Source organism: Periplaneta americana, chromosome 10 (assembly GCF_040183065.1).
Source record: "Periplaneta americana isolate PAMFEO1 chromosome 10, P.americana_PAMFEO1_priV1, whole genome shotgun sequence".
NCBI classification, from domain to species: domain Eukaryota; kingdom Metazoa; phylum Arthropoda; class Insecta; order Blattodea; family Blattidae; genus Periplaneta; species Periplaneta americana.
This window is the reverse complement of record NC_091126.1, coordinates 15,865,899-15,886,036: the sequence shown is the minus strand read 5'-3', so window position 1 is coordinate 15,886,036 and position 20,138 is coordinate 15,865,899. Positions and strand designations below refer to the sequence as shown.

General features: G+C 34.5%; 2 protein-coding genes across 7 annotated transcripts in view; one reads left to right on the top strand and one right to left on the bottom strand.

The window, feature by feature from the left end:
• Positions 1-6,514, bottom strand: part of LOC138707454 (structural maintenance of chromosomes protein 1A-like) — a 57,670-nt gene extending 51,156 nt beyond the window's left edge. For both annotated transcript variants that reach the window (XM_069836927.1, XM_069836928.1), the window contains exons 1-4: positions 6,393-6,514; positions 6,086-6,206; positions 2,753-2,867; positions 125-270 (exon numbers count right to left, since the gene is read on the bottom strand). In XM_069836927.1, coding sequence (XP_069693028.1) covers positions 125-270; positions 2,753-2,867; positions 6,086-6,206; positions 6,393-6,495 — 485 coding nt within the window. In that variant the 5' untranslated portion in view covers positions 6,496-6,514. The remainder of the gene's footprint in view (positions 1-124; positions 271-2,752; positions 2,868-6,085; positions 6,207-6,392) is intronic.
• Positions 1-20,138, top strand: part of LOC138707456 (DEP domain-containing protein 1A-like) — a 141,808-nt gene that overhangs the window by 100,000 nt on the left and 21,670 nt on the right. The window contains exons 1-2 of one of the 5 annotated variants that reach the window (XM_069836930.1): positions 8,184-8,407; positions 15,381-15,652. In XM_069836930.1, the coding sequence (XP_069693031.1) occupies positions 8,363-8,407; positions 15,381-15,652 (317 nt within the window). In that variant the 5' untranslated portion in view covers positions 8,184-8,362. Of the gene's footprint in view, positions 1-8,183; positions 8,408-8,482; positions 8,604-15,380; positions 15,653-20,138 lie in introns of those variants that run through there. The other 4 variants (XM_069836934.1, XM_069836929.1, XM_069836931.1 and 1 more) reach the window with 4 other exon arrangements.

Genomic DNA, 20,138 nt, shown 5'->3' with positions numbered 1-20,138 from the left:
TGAGAGTGAAGAGAAAAAGAGGGAGAGTGAGTGTTTGTGCATACGTGTATCACTCTCCCCACCACACACATATACACACATACACACACAGTAAATAAGCAAATAATAATTAATGCCAACTTACCCAGAGATATCTTCAATCAAAGCTGTAAAATTCTTGGACTTCATTGTCACAAATGTTTGCATATTTCTATGAAAAATTAATTCAACAGAATTTATTGGAAGTTGTAATTCTTCGAGTTCTGCAAGATATATTTCTTTATCGACATTCTAAAACACAAAGAATATTAATTAATAATATAGTGAACATAAATATAATTATTCAAAAGATAAAATTGATCATTTCTCATTCATTTTCTCGCAATATTTTACAGTGTTAATATATGTACAGAATAATATATTTATTGTAAGTGGGATGGAGGCACATTGACACAGCCTCACTTCTATTTAGTGGTGAGTAGAGACAGGCACAATATGAATTAAATTTTGGAAAAATATGAAGTAAATATTCAGTAACAAAATATCTCTTTTTTTCTAAACCATTTGAAGCAAGTTGCATCATTATTTACAAAGTTATCTTTTAGAGGATACCGGTAATTGTTTTGTCTATGTTTAATATGCTACCAAATAAAACACAATCTGCAAAATTGAACATTTTTTTTTTAGTATCATCAGACCCTTATTTGAATGCAAGATCTAGGCACTCACTTTTTTACACTGAAAAGAGGAAGAAAAATCTTACACTGGCTGGACTCAACACGGGCTACAAAAAACACAAATAACTTTTCTATATTTTTTGGAAAAAGATTACACCTTCACTCGGTTAATATTGTTTTGTACAATGAAAAAGATCGCTTCACTTCACATAATGTAATGAAAATATACTTGTATCATGCTACATTTGGCAGTTTAAACTTCCTGGTATTTCACTGCTCTTGCATCCAAGCACCTTACTAACTTCAAAGAGAGGAATAGGTGGCTTGGGTTTTTAAGTCTTTCGTCGAAAACACATCTATTGTCTCCTTGTAATATCCAGAAAACCTGGTTCAGTGGTAGTTACAGAAATGTTAATAGAGGAGAATCGTAAAAAAAAAAAAAACCATGATGATGATGATGACGACGAAATACAAAAATTTACCAAAACATAATGAAATAAGACAATTTTTGCAATATTGCACTCTACACATTGTGAATCGTGAAAATTCTTGTCCAATACTGCTACAAGGGATGGTTCAGAATATGAAATTTCATGTTATGCCTGTCACTATGCATTCATGGGGCTTTTTCTTGGGGCTTTGTGGCTTTCATTCTACTTTGGGTAATGAAATTAAAGGCGTGACCTTCGTTGCTATGGCTGAATAATCTCCTTCACATTATTGATCATGAAATATTTTAACGACTTACAAGTAAAACAGGTTATATAATAAACATTTGCAACAAAAATTTCATTCAATTGAAGCTTTGGAAGAGAAAGACAATCGAAAATGGCAAGGTTAGTAACCCTTGCTGCAAAAGAAAGGAAATTAGTTATTCCAGTTAAATTTAAGCTCCTCCACTTGCATTTTATCATTCTCAAAACTGAGTTTCTTGTGAAAGATTTTGTATGTTTCCGAAAATTTAAAAATAAAAACGGAACAGTATCTGACAAGGAAGAGTTTTATTTACTGAATTACCTATAGGGTGTGATTTTAGCTCTAATAAGAAGCTACGATATTGAGAAGGAACAGAATAGAGGCTTGCACTTCACTCAGTGGTATTTAGATTAACTATATTATTATAGATGAAGATTACATTTGTGAAGTTTCTTTCCACCCATAAGCAGTGCTGACTAAGATCAGACGCTATGGACAGTACTCTATAACAGAGTCACCAGTATGAAAGGATAATTCCGAGCCTTTGGCGTGAGACGAACTCGATAGCTTAGTGGTAGAGCATCTGACCAGAGAACAGGAAGTCGCAGATTCGATTCCCACTCGAGGTTGTGAAAAAATTTTCTTTCATACCATGGCATGATTGTGACTATAAAAGTATTTAATTCATTTATATTATTATGTTCATAAATTTGAACAATTAACTAATACTTTGTCGAGTCGAAAATCTTGCAAAGCAGAAACGTCTGTCTATTTAAAAAATAAAAATAAATAAAAATAAATAGCTTTTTTTTCACCTGAAAATTTACAGATACGAGGTATCACTCGATATGACTCTAGTTAACTTATATCTATGAATTTTACATTCTGGAAATGGCCTTCATACAATTCAAGATAGATATCACCCCATAGAAAAAAAAGTACTGTACTGCAAACGAAATATAAGGAAGATGATTCATTTTCACAATGAAATTATGAATAAAACAATTATTATGAAGGCTACAGCTGTTATTAAAATCACATAAACAAAATACAAACATTATATATATATATATATATATATATATAAAACATCTTCCTTGAAAATACTTAATTCTACTTAAAAAAATTCCATCCTACTTTGTCTGCTATGATCGAATTTGTCGATGACTTTCTGAATGAAATTGGAAATGTTCATGATAACGTCTTTTTCACTAAAAGTACTGCTAATAGATCTACTTATTTATCATGTCATGTTGGTGTCTGACACATTGAATATGAATTTTATTCTCCTACATACCACGACTAATTTTCTGTGTTATTAATAATATTTTAAATTCAGATTACACTGATTATGAATTAAGAAATTAATTACGAAACCGTGGATGAGATATTGTACATACCTCATTATTAATAAAATAGTGCGTAAGAGCAGTTGTATCATTCTGGAGTAAAATACTGCGAGTAAATTCTTTCTCAGTTCCATCGTCCAAGTGAAGTACAGCTGTCACTGATGCACTGCAAAAACAATAGCTTAGGATAGTAATCATTAACACTGATACTGTCATCGTCGTCATCATCATATAATCTTATGTTTCTCAGGTTCATTTCCCAGCAGATTTATTTCTCTTATGTCGTCTCTGCCATTGGTATTGTGTCATGCTGACAATGTGACAAGGGAGTCTTGCTATTTGTGAATGCGCGCACCTTTTAAACCTTGTTTTAAAAAGTTAACTTTTAACTTTTATTCGGAAAAATTCTCATTAATTTCAGAAAAAATGTTAGTTTAATTTTAGAAATGGTAATTAAGAAATGAATTTAAATACTATTATAGTCACAATCATGCCATGGTATGAAAGAAAAATTTCGTCAGTGGTAGAGCGCCTGACCGGAGAACAGGAAGTCGCAGGTTCGATTCCCGCTTGAGGTTGTGAAATTTTTCTTTCATACCATGGCATGATTGTGACTATAATAGTATTTAAATTCATTAATATGTCACATCAACGGACGTGTATACGTCACCAAACATCGTAAGATGAAGAATACATTGGTAATTAAGAGTTTGGAAAAAAATATTATTCACTTCGAAAAAAAAATAAGTAGGTTCAATTTCGGAAAAATGTGAAAGTACAAAATACATAGATTCATATGTATTTCGTTGTGAGGAAATAATACGAGAAGAATTTATTGGGTTTGAAATTTGTCGTTTAGCTCCTTACAGCTGCTTGTTAAATCCAATTGAACATACGTATTATTTGGAGTGCTCCAAAGACAGACATCAAGTGACGTCTCACATAGACTTACAATATTTTGATTAGGAGTGAACCAACTGGTGTATTAACCCAATAGGATTTCGTCACTTAGAGAATAACACTGATGCCGCATTGCAGGTTTTCATAGTTCAGATCTGTCAACCAAGTGCAGAAACTTTATCTTGATGCCATAAGAATGGGCAATATGACTCTTGGAAATTGAAGGATAGTTATTACTTAAAATGATAGATTTATTAATCCATCACCATTCTCAACATCTTTTTTTCGCTCTGAAATTATGATAGGCCTATAAATGATCTCAACTATTAGGTACTAGTATTGTTATTGTTGTTATATTAACTTTATTATTACTGGTATCATCTTCATGTAGCCCACTTCTTAAGTATTTTATCCTGGTGTTTAAATGTTAGTCTACAAATTATGTATATTAGCCATTTATGTATGTTTTGTCTATCTACCCTTCTTAAGAATCAGATCCTGGTATTAGAATTTTAAATTTTATTTTAGAAACAACAGAGACTTTTATTTTCGTGAATTATGTATAATTTTGGCATGATGGGTCTTTCCACGTTAAAAGATTCCAGATGTAGCCTAAACTATTCATCCGGGAGTGGGATACTGGGGATAGACACATTATGATGGCCATTACGATGAAGTGAAGAGAAGCAAATAGAAGCATTTGAAATTTGGATATGGAGAAGAATGGAATGTGTGAAATGGACAGACAGAATAAGAAATGAAGCTGTGTTGGAAAAAGTGGGTGAAGAATGAATGATGCTGAAAGTGATCAGGAAAAGAAAAAGGAAATGGTTGGGTCACTGGTTGAGAAGAAACTGTTCACTGAAGGATGCATTGGAAGGTATGGTAAATGGGAGATGGGAGAAAAGTTCGGGGCAGAAGAAGATATCAGATGAAAACGACATTAAGATATATGGATTATATACGGAAGCTAAGAGGAAGGCGAAAAATTGGAAAGATTGGAGAATGCTGCGTTTGCAGTGAAAGACCTGCCCTCGGGCAGAAAACTATTACTAATGAATGAATGTATAATTTGTGTAATACTATGGCATTAGAACTTTAAATTTCAGTTTAGAAGAAAATAGAGATATGTTTGTGAATTACCGGTATGTAAAATTTTGTAACATTCTCATGTTATTTTATCAAAATGGAATTATCCCCGAATAAGAGTTTTCCTCTTTCAGAGTACTTTCATGTAACTTTTTATGTTTGATATATTATTATTATTATTATTATTAATATTATTAATAATATTATTATTAATATTATTATTATTATTAATATTATTATTATTAATATTATTATTATTATTATTATTATTAATATTATTATTATTATTATTATTGTTATTATTAATATTAATATTAATATTGTTATTATTATTATTATTATTATTATTATTATTAATATTAATATTGTTATTATTATTATTAATATTAATATTGTTATTATTATTACTATTATTGTTATTATTATTATTATTATTATTATTAATGTTATTATTATTAATAGTATTATTAAATGAAAATGAAATTTAAAAAAAATTACTTCGATATTTATTGAAATAATAATAAAATTATCGATTCATTTTTATGAGAGCTCATAGCAGCTAGGTTCTTTATTTCTTAACTATCAATTACCTGGTATCAATGTGCAATAAGTTTATTAGTGTAATACATGTAACTCTACAGAAATAAATTTAATTTCTGTATAAAACACTTTTCCGGAATGGTGGTTATTATTTATTTTTAATTCAGTTATAATAAAAATGTGCATATATTTTTGAAAAGACTTCACTACATTTTGGAAAAAAATTTACAATAATTGAAAGAAGCCAAACTATAAAGTTGTAAGTGCTACTCTTACCCCTTAGTTCTCATGAAAAACAAGAACTGAAAAGACTACACCGGACTATTGTGGACCTTATGTTGTCAGCAAACAGCTGGATACATTAATTGATAACACTGTATACACGCGAGTTGAATTTTTTCTTTCCCCTGTAAATTTACTTTGATGACACTTGCAATGTTATGGTTTGGCACTTCAATTATTAAAATGGGTATTGTACTTGACAACTGTGTTAAAAAGTTTCTCATGATACTAAAATTAGTTACAAAGAGTTTGTGGCACAATTCAGAGCTTTGAATTTCCACGCCACAGACGTGTGTTCTAATGCCAGAAAGTCCAAATAGAACTTATGGTAGCAAAGACGATTTTTGAGGATGTGAGTTCTCCCTTTCCTCTACCATTATTCCATCCTTTCTTCAAATTTAAAATCATCTCAAACATCAGTGCATAACTCAATAGAAAATTACCACAGCATACTTTATTTCTAAAAGACCGATTCTATGACAATTCTATTGCAAAATTTTCATTGTGGGACATCAACTCCCCACACTATGAGTAAAAGTAATACATCGGTCATTGCGTGTTTGGTTATCATACCTGTCTGAAATAGGTCTATTGTAATTTCCTCCATGGATTAGTTCCGTATAATTGTTCACTCGTAACAAGTCCAAATTTACTCCAAGCACAAAAACAATGGCATCTAAAAGATTTGATTTACCTGAAACATAATTCAAGTGTAAACTTACATAATAGCCATTATAATTGAATTTGTGTTGCACACACATAGTTTGGAAATTAAGTTAATGGAATTTGATGGCGTCATGGGCGAGTGCGGAATTAGGATTCCCTGAAATAAGACAACAATTTAAGAAGTCTATATAAATTTTAAAGACATCAATCTTACCCGAATCAGTAGGTCCAGTAACAAAAATTTGTTTTCGCAAAGGACCAACAACAACTTCTTCTTTGTACGTTTTAAAATTGTATAACTTAATGTAAGACAACATTTTCTGTTTTCCAACGAATTTTCACTCAAATTCAGAACGCTCACTTGAGAGTCAACAATGTTACCAACAATCGTGATATTTGGCACATATATGTTTTGTACATATTATTAAGATAACTAATTAATAATTTGCGATAATGTATTAATATATATAATGTAAATTTATTTAATCCGCATATACTTCACATAGGTCTATATAAAACTACAGTACTTAATTCTCTCATTCCTGAATATTATTGAAAAAATAAATATACAGACTAATATTAAACAGAGTTGGTCATGCTGGGATTGTTCTTGTCCCTAAAATTTAGTTCGTATATAGTTGCAGAACTTCAGTGAAGTGAACAAGCGCAAATTAAATGTTGTGCGTCCGGATTTCTAAATCTATTTACTATTGTGCCCGAAATATTGACTCCGATATATTAATTAACGGTCGAGATTTTCGAATAATATTTCATAATTAAAAAATGCTACAAATACATTTTATGAGAGGACAATTCTGTGGATGTACACACTAGACATCGACACATTTGTGGAACTTCCTTATCCTGAGGCACAGTATAGTAGTACCACAGTCTAGTATATACCATAGACAAATAAATAGGTATATACAGTCGCGAAGCTTGAGTTGTGAGGGTGCCAGGAACTATAGACTGTGCACGTACTATTTCGTATTGTCTGTAATGAGGCGATAGTAGCGACCCTAGTGGTTAGCAACTATCCATGGATGCATATTTACTACGTATTGAGCTTCGTGACTATATACTAGACTGTGGTAGTATATAGTCACAAAGCTCAATACGTAGGGAATATCCATCCAATGAAAGTTGAACTTAAGTTGCTAGCCACTAGAATCGCTACTATCGCACAGTCTATTGTTCCTAGTACTCTCAGTTGCTAACCACTTGGAGCATTGTAACGCGAGAAATTAAAAAAATCACCTCAAACTTCGTGACTGTATGTACTAGACTGTGGCCTGAGGTTAGCAGAGAGTAGGGGTCTTCTCTGAGACATACACAGGACAGAACAATAACATGGGACATCCATCCATGCCCGAGGCGGAATTCGAACCCACGAACCTTCGGACCACGTCGCCTAAGAGGGACGCGCTTTAGACGGCGTAGTCATCCGGCTAGACACAAGTAACAGCTAATGCGTTCATCATTTATGTATTATTTCATACTTTCATGGTTCCAAAACATGCATTTATTCATTGTTGCATGTCTCAAGGAACAAAAGCGTCACTATAGCCAGTAATCTGTACTTTGGGTCTTACAGTGTTGCGACTTCGATGGATATGATGATCTTGCAGGCTTAATTTTGACCGATTATGACTTAATAATGGAAGCGCAATGTTAAATGATTTATCGAAGTATTTTAGTTTTATGATTGTTTAGATTAATTTGACTCTTGTAATAACGATTATATGGTATTTAGGAAATAGAGAACTGCATTGAACCGTCAGTGACAAGCAAACCTATAGCAGTGTGGTAGTACTATTCAACTAAAAGTGAAATACAACTTATACAACATTGAAGAAGAAAGTCATACATCAGCATAAACTTGCATAAATTATTATCATGAATGCATAATCCATGCTATAATTATATTATATTTCATCCAATACCTGTTTACTGGATTTTATCAGGGATTTCAGCGACACATCTGATATCAGAGAAATGTTACTATTGGCACCACTGACTTGTGAGGTGAATCAATGAACCAATGAGAATGTGTATTCTTGAAGTGTGTGTCAACTACTGAAATTTGAAATGATGTTGTGTTTTTCATTATGAACATACTTTTAAAAATATTGTTTCAGTAATAACTTTTAAATATCTGCGCTTCATTTTTCGTTGCACCAAGATATGGAAGGTGGAAGAAACTGTGGTCCATACAAAGCAACAAAAATGGTGAGAATAAATAATTCGTTATGTACTTAAGTGTCGGTATTCGTTGAATGTTACACTCTTAATTTAATTTAATAAATTATTTTTGTTGTTTAATTTAATTATTTTTATAGTGAGGTGTAATAGTTATTAGATAATTATAAGTCGTGGTTGAAGTACAATAGCGAGTTTGAAGCTTATGAATTACTTGGAAAAAGAAGTGAGTGAATATATAAATAAGTCTGTTGTAAATAAAATGTAAGGGGTTAGAGCCACCGCGGTTAGCTTACAATGTTAGAATGTGTCACCATTATTTATAATGTTTACGCTGAGTATTGCTGCAATATTCAATCTTGGCACAGCAATACCTAATAGGAAACAACTGCATCAAAAGGAGTAGATCTACTCCTCTTGAACTGCATGCACAATAGAAAATCTACGGTAACCATAGCCGTATTTTCATATTTGGATAACTGTCATGAAATTGTTTGGGTCTGCCACGACAGTGTCCTCTGTGCAGAGAATTATGTCCTTTCTTTCTACATGCAGTTTTTTACTTTTACTACTTGACGTCGACAGTAATTTCACAAGTTTAAAAGTGAATCATGTAATTAATAGTGCTACTTCAAGTAGACCTATATTTTGTCACATGTTCAGAAATTTTAATCACTAACTTAAATGGGGCACCTACATTTCTATGACAATATCACGAAATTTAATGCCCTATAACATGTTATCCCCATACTGGAATATAGGTAAATAATAGAATGAATTAAAGCCATGATTGATTTAGATTATCTCTTAACGAGATTGGATTAAATATTTGACGTAGGCCTAAATATGTTCATTCCTTATAAGGAGAAAGAGCGTAAATGTGTATGTAATGGGTTTTATAAACTTTGCTACATTATTATTAGGAATGGTAATTATTTAGGATAATGTGCAGACATGAGTCCTGATGTGATATAAAGCCTAGTCACCGGACTCCGTTAAAATCTTTGATTGTAGATAAATAATTGATCTTGACCAGTACATAGATTTAATCAATATTATTGAGATTTTAGGCATTCAAATATTTTACTTTCTAAAGTCTATCCTGTAGTGAATTTCTTGCAAATTTAGGTACCACTTTCTCCATACATATTGGTCGGTTACTATTGAATGACATTCTCGGACCTCTCAACTAATTCATCAACTCAAATGTGTAGAAATAAATAAAATATCCCAAGTAGTGTCCAATGGTTTATTCTTTTCCAGTATTTAATACCGGAACCAAAGGATAATGAGCCTGACATTCACTTGTTATTTTTTGCATGAAGAAGCACTTACCAGTACCACTAATCTATCTCATCAAGCTTGTCACTGACACTGACATTGGGGTTACTTGTTATGTAGCTACTGTTGGTGAGTTGGAGGAGGGAAAGGAGTAGATGAGGGAACGAAATTTTTCCAGGTAAGAATGACACAAGTGAACGTCTGGCCCATTATCCTTCTGTTCGCCTAATGCCTCCATAAATTAATCCCACCTGTAATGAAACTGGCAAAGAATCCACAAGTAATATGTTTAATTATTCTGTTAGTAGTAATAGTAAGCGATCTGCATGCCATAATATTTAACGAAATTGATTGTATTCTTGTAATTTTTATTAGTTTATTTTGTGTTTGAAATTGTTGTTTAGAAGTTACCTTTATATTTAACTAGCGGAATGAAACACAACTATACATGTCTTTCAAGTTTAGTATTTCTGAATTGTGTAGTTCACAACCTCACAGTTAATGTATGTATGTATGTATGTATGTATGTATGTATGTATGTATGTATGTATGTATGTATGTATGTATGTATGTATGTATGTATTTACTTACACTGCAAGTGGGCAAGCACCTGGTGGCAGTGGTATATACAATATAAACAATACACAATAAAATTTACAATACACAATACAATTTTACAATACATATACAATTTTATACACAATACAATAAGAATACACAATTTAACACAATAATAATAATAATAATAATAATAATAATAATAATAATAATAATAATAATAATAAAACATAAATAAAATACCTAATTTTACAATACAACCTACATAATTATGTATAGGCCCTACATAAGTTTCAATAGTCTTTCACTTTACTCTCATCTCATTCCCTGTAGTGGCACTATGACGCATTTCACTGACACTTTAGCACACATTTCACTGACACTCTGTAACACATTTCACTGACACTATAGAACACATTTCATTGACGCTATAAATTATCACTGATCGAAACTGTTCACTGCACTGTAAAACCATAACTTCACTGACTCACCTCGCTTCACTGATACAACAGTTCAAATAAGTCAAATAATTACATCCTTATGCATACTTATAAACAGAACTACATTTAAACTAAACATTTCTAGTCTAAGGCCCTCTTACACGCTATTTTTAAATAATTTACAATTCAAACCAAGGAAGTAACTCGTCAGGCTAGATAAATACAGGTCACCTTAAAAAATTAAATGTTGAATGTCACCTTAATTTTAATTTGCACTTTATACACAACTTTTTAAGTTATTCTTGAATCTCCTTAAGGAAGGACTGTATTGAAACTATAAAGATTTTATAACAAGCCAACTGTCTGTTACATTTGATACATTTTTACTAATAGACACAGAATTTATATGCACTGAAAGTTAATAAAGATAAAAGAGTGTACTAGAATGGATGTGGTTGGAGGGTTTTAGATCCGATTCACAAGACTGAAATCAAACAATATAGAACTGTGTCACATGAACTGGAGAATGCACTGAATGAACCATGTGCTGACATGTGACTGACTCATTAGTGTATGGCTTACTCAGTACATTTCCCAGTCAATGTAACTCTGTTAACTATTGTTAGATTTTGTTGTTTATAATTCTTTACTATAGCGTTACCATGTTAAGATACAAATTACTGTATTTACATCCTTGGATTATAGTCAAGTTATATGTACCATATACGAAAAAAAAAAAAAAAACTGAGTGTGGACGCCAATTTCATACCAAAAATAAGGGTCGAAAGTTGCTGTGAAAGTGCTGGCCAGCAGAGAATTGCAGGCAGGTGGGATCACTCGAGCGAGATGGAAGGGTAGGTGACAGGGAAGGGAAGCACATGCATCTCATTTCCATGCATTTCCGTACTGATTCACAGAGAAAAGGCGAGTTTTCGTAAGGTCGAATAAGTGACTGGTTAAGTTAGGTTAGTTTAGGCTTTTGGTATGCCTTGGAAGAAAGGGCACATTCTTAGACAATTGTGAGTATATGCAAGGTATAGCAAAAGTTTAAATTAACCTAACCTGTCACTGATTCGATCTTAGGAAAATTCGCTTTTTCTCTGTGATCAGTAAGGAAGTGCATGGAAATGAGACGTCTTTGCTGCCCCTCACTGTCGCCTACCACTTTCCTCCTGTCCACATTTCTCCACTGGCCCCCACTTTCACAGCAATTTTTGACTCTTATATTGAGTGTAAAATTTGCATCGCTACTCAATTTTTTTTCTTTGCGATATCTATGACTCTTGTATGACCCAAGACTGTAAATGCATTTGTACCTTACTGTGGTAATGCTATAACAAACAAATACCTCGTCTTGTGTGCCAGATCTAAAAACCGTCCTAATGGATACCACATTCACTCTAGTAAGACTACAGTCAATGCGATCCTTAACATTTTGCATATGAATCTCATGTCTAGTCCTTAAATAATCAATAAAAATTGTTAAGTAAATACCGTATATCGACACCTCTTATCATACTTGAAATCCAAGACATCCAGTTCCAAACAACGTAGCCTACTCTGCTTTGTGATTCCCGGTTATTAAGACCCTCAGACATTCAATTATGAATCATTCCAAGGCGTGTTAATATCAGAGCATCAATCCCAGACTGATGGTGGAATGATGTGATTTAATCACATGCATTCAATCCACAACTGTCTTTCCACTGTCACACCAAAGTGAATCCAGTAGTCGAGAGTGATTCATCATGGTGTTGAGAATGCTTGCAGCTGCTGCTGTTATTGTGATTGTGGCAGATGAAGAGGAAGATCAAGATCAACTTCGTCCAATGAAAATACAAATATAGAGTAAAGATTGGCTGCAAAAGAGGAGCGAATTTTCCCACCTCAATCTGCTGCGTGAGATTGAAGTCACAGTCAAGAATGACTTAAAAAGTTATTTCTGTATGAGCTCAGATTCATTCCAAAGGCTTCTTGCAATATTTGGCCCTTCAATAGTAAAGGAAAAAAAAAAAAACACTCGCATGAGAAAGTGAATCTCGTCTGGAGAAAGACACCTCCGATACTGTTAATTTTGCATCGCACTGTATCAAAATCAGTCATGTCTTGAACAGTCTTGATGAACTCAAGCAACTTCTAATAGGCCACTTCTTTTCTTTTAAGTTGTTAGAGTACTCCTCACTCCTAACGTTCTGTAAGCATTGATGTTATTTGTATAACTCGAAGTAATAAACTCTACCGAGTTCAGTCTTTCCTTGCTTACAGTAGCATGCAAATTAATCCGAACAACGTAATTACTTATGCAAAAACACTCAAACGGGATAAAAAAAAGGATCTAAGACATACCTCAGTAATCTATGTGGCCTCCCTTGTTCCTAATAACAGCTCTGAGACGATTTGGCATGGATTCCACTAATTTCCCACAAATATTCTTCATTTCTTCATCGTGAAACCATACACCAATGAGGGCAGAAATCATCTTCTCCTTTGTAGAACAATCCATTTTTTGCATTCTTCTTTTGCAAATTGACCACAAGTTCTCAATGGGGTTGATGTCAGGTGAGTTGCCTGGCCAGGGGAGTACCTGAATATTCTTCTTGTTGAAGAATTCTGTAGTTTTTTGAGACGTATGGCATGGTGCCAGGTCTTGTTGGAACACACCTCTGCCATCTGGAAATGATTTTTGCAGCTGGGGTACGATTCTGGTTTCCAATAAGTTAATATATTTGTCAGAATTCATCATTCCCTTGATAGGTATTAATGCTCCAGGCCCTTCATGTGTAAAACAACCCCAAAACATTACTGTAGGAGGGTATTTGGGTGCTTGTTGGAGATGAGCTGCTGTTACTTTTTTGGATCCTTTCTGTACGTAAGAAACACGGTGGCCGTGGACCTCGAAATGAGACTCATCGGAAAAAAGTACATTCTTCCAGTCATTCACTGTCCAGTGTTGATGTAATTTTGCCCACATTAAGCGTTTTTTGCACATAACAGGGGTTAGCAGTTGCTTCTTAATAGGCTTACGAGCCCTTCATCCAGCTTCCAAAAGCCTACGCCGCACTGTTGTGACGTGAATATTCGCCCCAGTGGTAGCCATTAACTCGCGGGTTAAGTCGACAGCAGTTAGTCTAGGATTTAATTTACTTTTCCTGACAATTAAACGATCATCTGCAGGTGAAGTCTTCCTTTTCCGCCCACAGTTTCCTTTTTTCTGGGGTGTGATGGCTCCAGTCTCCCTGTATCGTTTTATGATCGAATTAACAGTAGCCAAACCGATGTGACATTCTGCAGCAATTTGCCTCTGTGTCATAGAAGAATGCTCTGCTAATGTTATAATTTTAGGCAGTTTTCGTGGAGTTGTATCCATTTGTGAAGACGACAGAATGTACACAGGATTGCAGTATTAAGTCTTCAACACAACTGAAATGCTTATAAGTACAAAACGACAGGCAAAATGTCACATATTATAAAAAAAATAATGACAGATCTTCAACAATGGAATTACACGTACTACAGATGTCAATTAAAGCGGTATGAGCAGCTGTGAGGCCAACAATGACAGAAAATGTAAAAATATGTCGTGTTCGGATTAATTTGCATGCTACTGTACTTCTCCATTATGACGCAAACGAGAGAATGAGCGAGGCATGATGCAATGTGTTATGAATTTTAGGGAGGGGGCGCTATTGTGCTAACTCTCAAGCTATCCACATTCCCAAACCCACACCGGCTGACTATACTAAAGTTTGCTGTGTACTCAGTTTCTCAGCAGACAACCCCACTCATCCCTAGGCCAGCCCTCTCCGTGCATTGCCAGCTGGCATTCAGGAAATGCTATGGAATAATGACGGAATGGAGATATGTTGGCAGAATGATGTAGATGCCTAATATGGAGAAACAGAAGGGCCCCAAGAAAAACCCCAACTGCGACATTGTCCATCACAAGTGACCAGCTGGGACTCGAACCTGGATTGCCTGCATGACCAGCTGAAGATCTGACCACTCAGCATCATAGAGTCAATATGAGAGATTGCTACTATGCAAGCGCCAAATATTCTGGTACTGAGGCAGGCTGGAATTGCCTCATGGACAGTTCCATCACGCCTGGTGCAATTTGTTCCAAAATATCAAACAGGTTGGACCCGTCAATCTCGAAATATGGCATTCCATGGAATGCATTGTCCTGGATTGAAAGTGATGAAAAACTGATGGAAAACTTTGTCTATGGAACCTCTAGTGGGCGACAATTGGGATTAAAGAAATTGCTACCGTGTTTCTGTGTGGTTGGCACATGCTGTAGGAATAGGAATAGCATAGTTTCTTTATACAAGGAGTATCACAAAACATTGTATAAATAATGAGTGAAAAGAGCTGGGACATATTTATTTAAATTTTGAACTTTGACTCCTGAAAAAAAAAAGAGTGGCATGGAAGAACTTAAAGGTCTGTCTGCCTTCTCTGCGCTAAACTCAAAGCTCGATGATAGAAACCTGATAATACTTCTGACTGGCTAGAATTTATTTCTGCTGATTCCAAACATTTTGCTGATTGAAACAGTAATTTCTTCTTTCGTGCAGATTTCGCTTTTTAATAATAAAAATTGTGAACCACAAACTGTGTTTGATCTATTGTATACAGCTATGTGTGATTCAGAAGTTAATTTAAAATGGAAGTGCAGGTTACATTAATATGTTTTATTATTATTATTATTTTTTTTTTTTCAGTGGAATGATATGGTAGAGACATTTAGGGAAGGAATTCCCTTGAAAAAACATCGTCGACATATCAAAGTTTACGAAAATTGTTTCACTGGTCAAGAAGCTGTAAACTGGTTCCAGACAGCCCTTCAAAACAATCTTCACGTCGGAAATGTAACGAAGGAGCAGACAATTCAGCTACTTAATAAATTTTTGAAGGCAGGCATCTTTCAGAACGTAAATGCAACATCTCCATTTGATACTCATTACCAGTTTCTCAAGGAAAGTGATCTCTATCAGTAAGTAGTCTACATGTGGATTCACACACACAGTACATGATATGATATGATTTATTTATTCATCATATATCTGAAGTACGACAGACCTGTTATAATTCTATATGACCCCAGATCTGCCTTACTTTACAGTTTTATTCACCTATGCCAAGTCTTACAACTAAAATTAAAAAAAAAAAAAAGATATACACACATACACTTTGAGGTTCCTCCTGAATCAGTCAGCAAGCGACAGAAAATGGAATCCCAGAAAATGGAAGCCAAGGAAGTATGTGACCATATAATTCAGGAAACTACTTATCGTTTCCAGTCTTTAAGCTACCTATACCTTGACCAAAACTACTTCCGACTTGACAGCTTACAGAGAAGGGGGAGCAGTGTTGTCATGTTGCCCATCTTTCGTGTAAGCGAGCGCGCTGCCGATAGAGTGCAGTAATGTACGGCTGACATGAACACATCCTATATTTCTAACCAATTTGTTAAACACTAGGCATTACAATTGATGTACTTTATTTTTTATTAGTTTATTATTATAAATAGTGGTAGTGCTAGTAGTCATCAATGTAATACCGTTAGAAAAGAGTCGGAAGGACTGTAAACTGTATAAAAACAGATTTAAATTTAATACGAAGCCTTTACTTTTATGAGTGCCAGTATTCTTCAATGTAATATTGTTAGAAAGGCGTTGAAAAAATTGTAAACTGTAAAAATATTTACGATTAAAAATCTACACGGCCTTTTTCTTTTCTAATATCGATAACAGTGCTCTTATTAATTTTAACACAAGCAGCAGTTCTCATGATGACTTGCGTCAAAGGTAAAAGAGGCCCGCCATTATCTTTTCCCCTCTCAGAATACTCTCTTACATAACACACCATCTCTCACGCTTGACTCCTTAATGGGGCATCTTGTACAATATTCTTTGTTCTCCGCCTGCCTTTTCTTCCTTCCAACATTGCACAAGTCACACACTCCACCAATAACAACGAAGATAATACGTCTAATATAATTTAAACACAATAATTATCGATGCACCAAAAAAATAATACAACCAAATAATATTTTTAATTCACACAAAGCACGCTCTAACCAGCCAACTTAAAGTCATACCACTAGGCCGTGGTATTCACGTGCAACTTGTAAACATAGACACAGCAACACTGTCCCGTTACCATGGTTACGCGTCTCTTGTGATTGGTTGATTTGAATGGTTGCCATGGTAACATGCTAAAGGCGCCATTTGTCAGGTCGGAAGTAGTTTTGGAGGACAGACCTTAGACGCAACAAAATTATTAAACAGCAAATTCTCTCATTACCAGCTGAGCGGAATCCACTGATCTTCGCATTCCTCTGTTCCATATATTTTGTTGCTGATGTGGCTGTTCATCGCCCTTCTCAGCTTTGCTGAAGTTTCTTACTTCACTACGATCCATACTCACTCGATTCTGAGTTGTACCTGCTCTCCCTCTTCTTGGCGATTTCCTCGTCCGGAATTCAGGTGAATTAAAGTTTTTCTGACAGAATTCTAGATCGTATATGTTCCCATTTATCTTTAATTTATCATTCACAATAGTTGCAAGGTGTCCCTTCATTCTCGCTTCTTTCATGAGCAGTACTAGCAGCTTCCTCTTATTTCTCACTTCAAAGCTGAAGTCCTGGTCCACCCTAATTTTCATGTCCTTCAAGTTTTTTAATCGGTTCATAATACAGTGAAACCTGTCTAAAGCGGCCATCTGAAGTTACCTTGTAAAATGGCCGTTTTATCAGGTGGCCGCTTGATTAAGGTTGCGGTTTTTTATTAATCAGCATGAAAGTACTGAATTTCATTGACAAGAATCGTGCATATTAATGTCAGCCTCTTCCATTCTTGCAACTAGCCTTTTCAAAACTCAATTTCTTCGCCCTCGCACACTTGAACCATTTGTAAACGAAATCATTCACATTACTAAACACAGATTCTCTCATCTTTTTTGGCCACCATGCATATTTTCCTCCCATTGTTTTAATATTTCATCTTAATTATACCGTGTATTTGTGTCCTTCCACATTTGAATATTTCTGCAATTTTTCTCGCAGATGTTCCCTTCTCACTTTCTTCAATCATTTTTCGTCTCACCTCTAAACTTAATACCACTCTAGATTTGTTAGACTCAAACTAACGTCACATTTCCTCTGAATCAACTGAATGAAAAGAAGAAAAATTCGTAAAAGCTGGTCCAAATAGAAAAAGATGGAAAGAGGAGAAAAAAAATTCGAATGGTTAACTACTGACCTAAAACATACTGTGACATTTTCGATAGAAAACGTCCGTGTTTCAATCCTTTAAAACCGAGTATGAATTTATAGCTGTGCAGGGTCGGAGTGGAAAGTGACAAGAGTCATAAAACTAACCAACTAACCCCAAGATATGGAGGGTGTTCTGTTGTACACTTAGCTATTGTACTCGTGATATTGCTCTCTGTCCTCTAACCATCGAAAAAATAGGTCTGACAGTATCCGTGAAAAAAATTTTTGTTGGACAGTGACTGTTACAGTCAGGTTCCAATCCAAAGAGACCCCGGCTGCTGGCCGAAGCATGAGGTGGCCGCTAAATAAAGAGAGAATTTGTATTGATCTTATGGAAAATCCAATTGGTTCCAGAGAAAATTGGCCTTTTGGCCAGGTGGCCGTTTAAATGAAGTGACCGCAAAGGCAGGTTTCACTGTACATTCTTTGGTGCTCATACTTACGAATTTCACGATGATAGGCCGATTTCTCCCTCTCCCAACTCTAAACTCTTCCTCTATATAATTCTCTTTAAGGTACGTGTTAAAGATATCTCTGTAAATCTAGAAAACTAGGTCATAAGTGTCTAGCCTTCCTTCCCATCTTTCTTCTTGTATTCCGAAGAAAACTAAATTCTTCTTCCTTTGGTTAGCTTCCAAATTATTTATTCTAATTTGTAGACGGTTGTTTTCCTGCTGCAGCTTCCCTATGTTCTCCTTGTTGGTTTCGATTTTTTCCTTGTACTCCCGTAAGTAGCTGCCTGAATTCATTTCTAGTCTGTTCCATTATCTGCACAACATCTTCCAATCTTTTCCTCATTTCTTCCACAGCTGTAGTCAAGGTTGATTCTTCTGCACCCGTCATCGGACCTGGATTCAATTCCACCCTACCAATTATGAGCAATACTGCCAGTATTGTTCCTGTCGCCCGCAAAAGATTCACCCATCCATTGTAGTTCTTCTTCTTATCCACAACTTTTCTTTTGCTGTTAAAGCAACCAATTCGTGCCCTATATACACTAATATCTACCCCCATTATTATCCCTTGTACTGGGACACACACTAAGGTTATTCACACTGCACTATGCTTGGCTTCCATGTTCACACATATTCACATACGCACGGAATCCACTCTTATTTGCTGCGTCAATCACTAAATATTTATGGATCTCTGACTTGGCATATCTATACTCGCTCACGACTTGATGATGACTGAGGACACACAGTACATAAGTGTCATCTAATGATTGAAAGCAACCCTGATCTTAATTTTCTGATTAATATGAATCTTATATTTAAAATCATCAACAAATCTAACAGTCTGGCATTTCTATGTATAAATGGTAATTCTGTGGTGTTCGGGTAAAGGGGTATAAGTAATTTTTTTGTGCACATGGAATTTTGTTCCCCGGATGAACACACACGTTAAATTATACAACTGGGTGTGCAAAAATCAAAGAATACTAGCAGTTGATGTGTTTTGTTTGTGTAGAAAATTATTTGTAATAAGGGTTCCAAGTTTAATTTTCACTTATATGTGAACTCATTTTTATGACTTATCTCCCTTTACCCAAACACCACAGAATTATCCTTAACTGGTTTGGTGAATTACAGATTTTTGTTTAAGATCATTTTAAAATTAATTACAAATATAGGCCTACACTAATTTTTAAACTTGGGTCAATCCATACTAGATAGTTCAGAAATAAATTAATTGGTAGCGCGACCATTTTTAAACATGTTTATTCTTTAATATTGATGACCCCTAACTGTGAGTAGACAGAAATCGGTATTAGTTTATTTTTATTTACTTTCATATGAAAATGGCAGCCATTTTTGTATTATGAGATTAAATATTTTTGGCTTCTGCAGACAGTTGCGGTAAATGTGATAGCTCAGCTCATAAAAATGATAGAAAGTTGGGAAAAACGCTACATTTTCAGCACATTCCAAGCTGCATTTTACGTCCTGTATATTTTTAACGTATGTCTCTTTGTAATAATGGAAAGTTAAGGCCAAATTGATTATTGTATTTAAAAAGAAAATACAATTTATTTTTTGCAGTGGGAAGGAATGCAGTACTAGCACTGTCAATTTGTTAGAGGACAATTACATACTCCTTAGCAAAAAATATTTGAGTTCTCGCTTTTCAGTTTTTCTCGTAATTTGAATTCTAATATCTCTGGTGGGGATCCTAATAAAAATTTCAAATGTTTAATACAGTA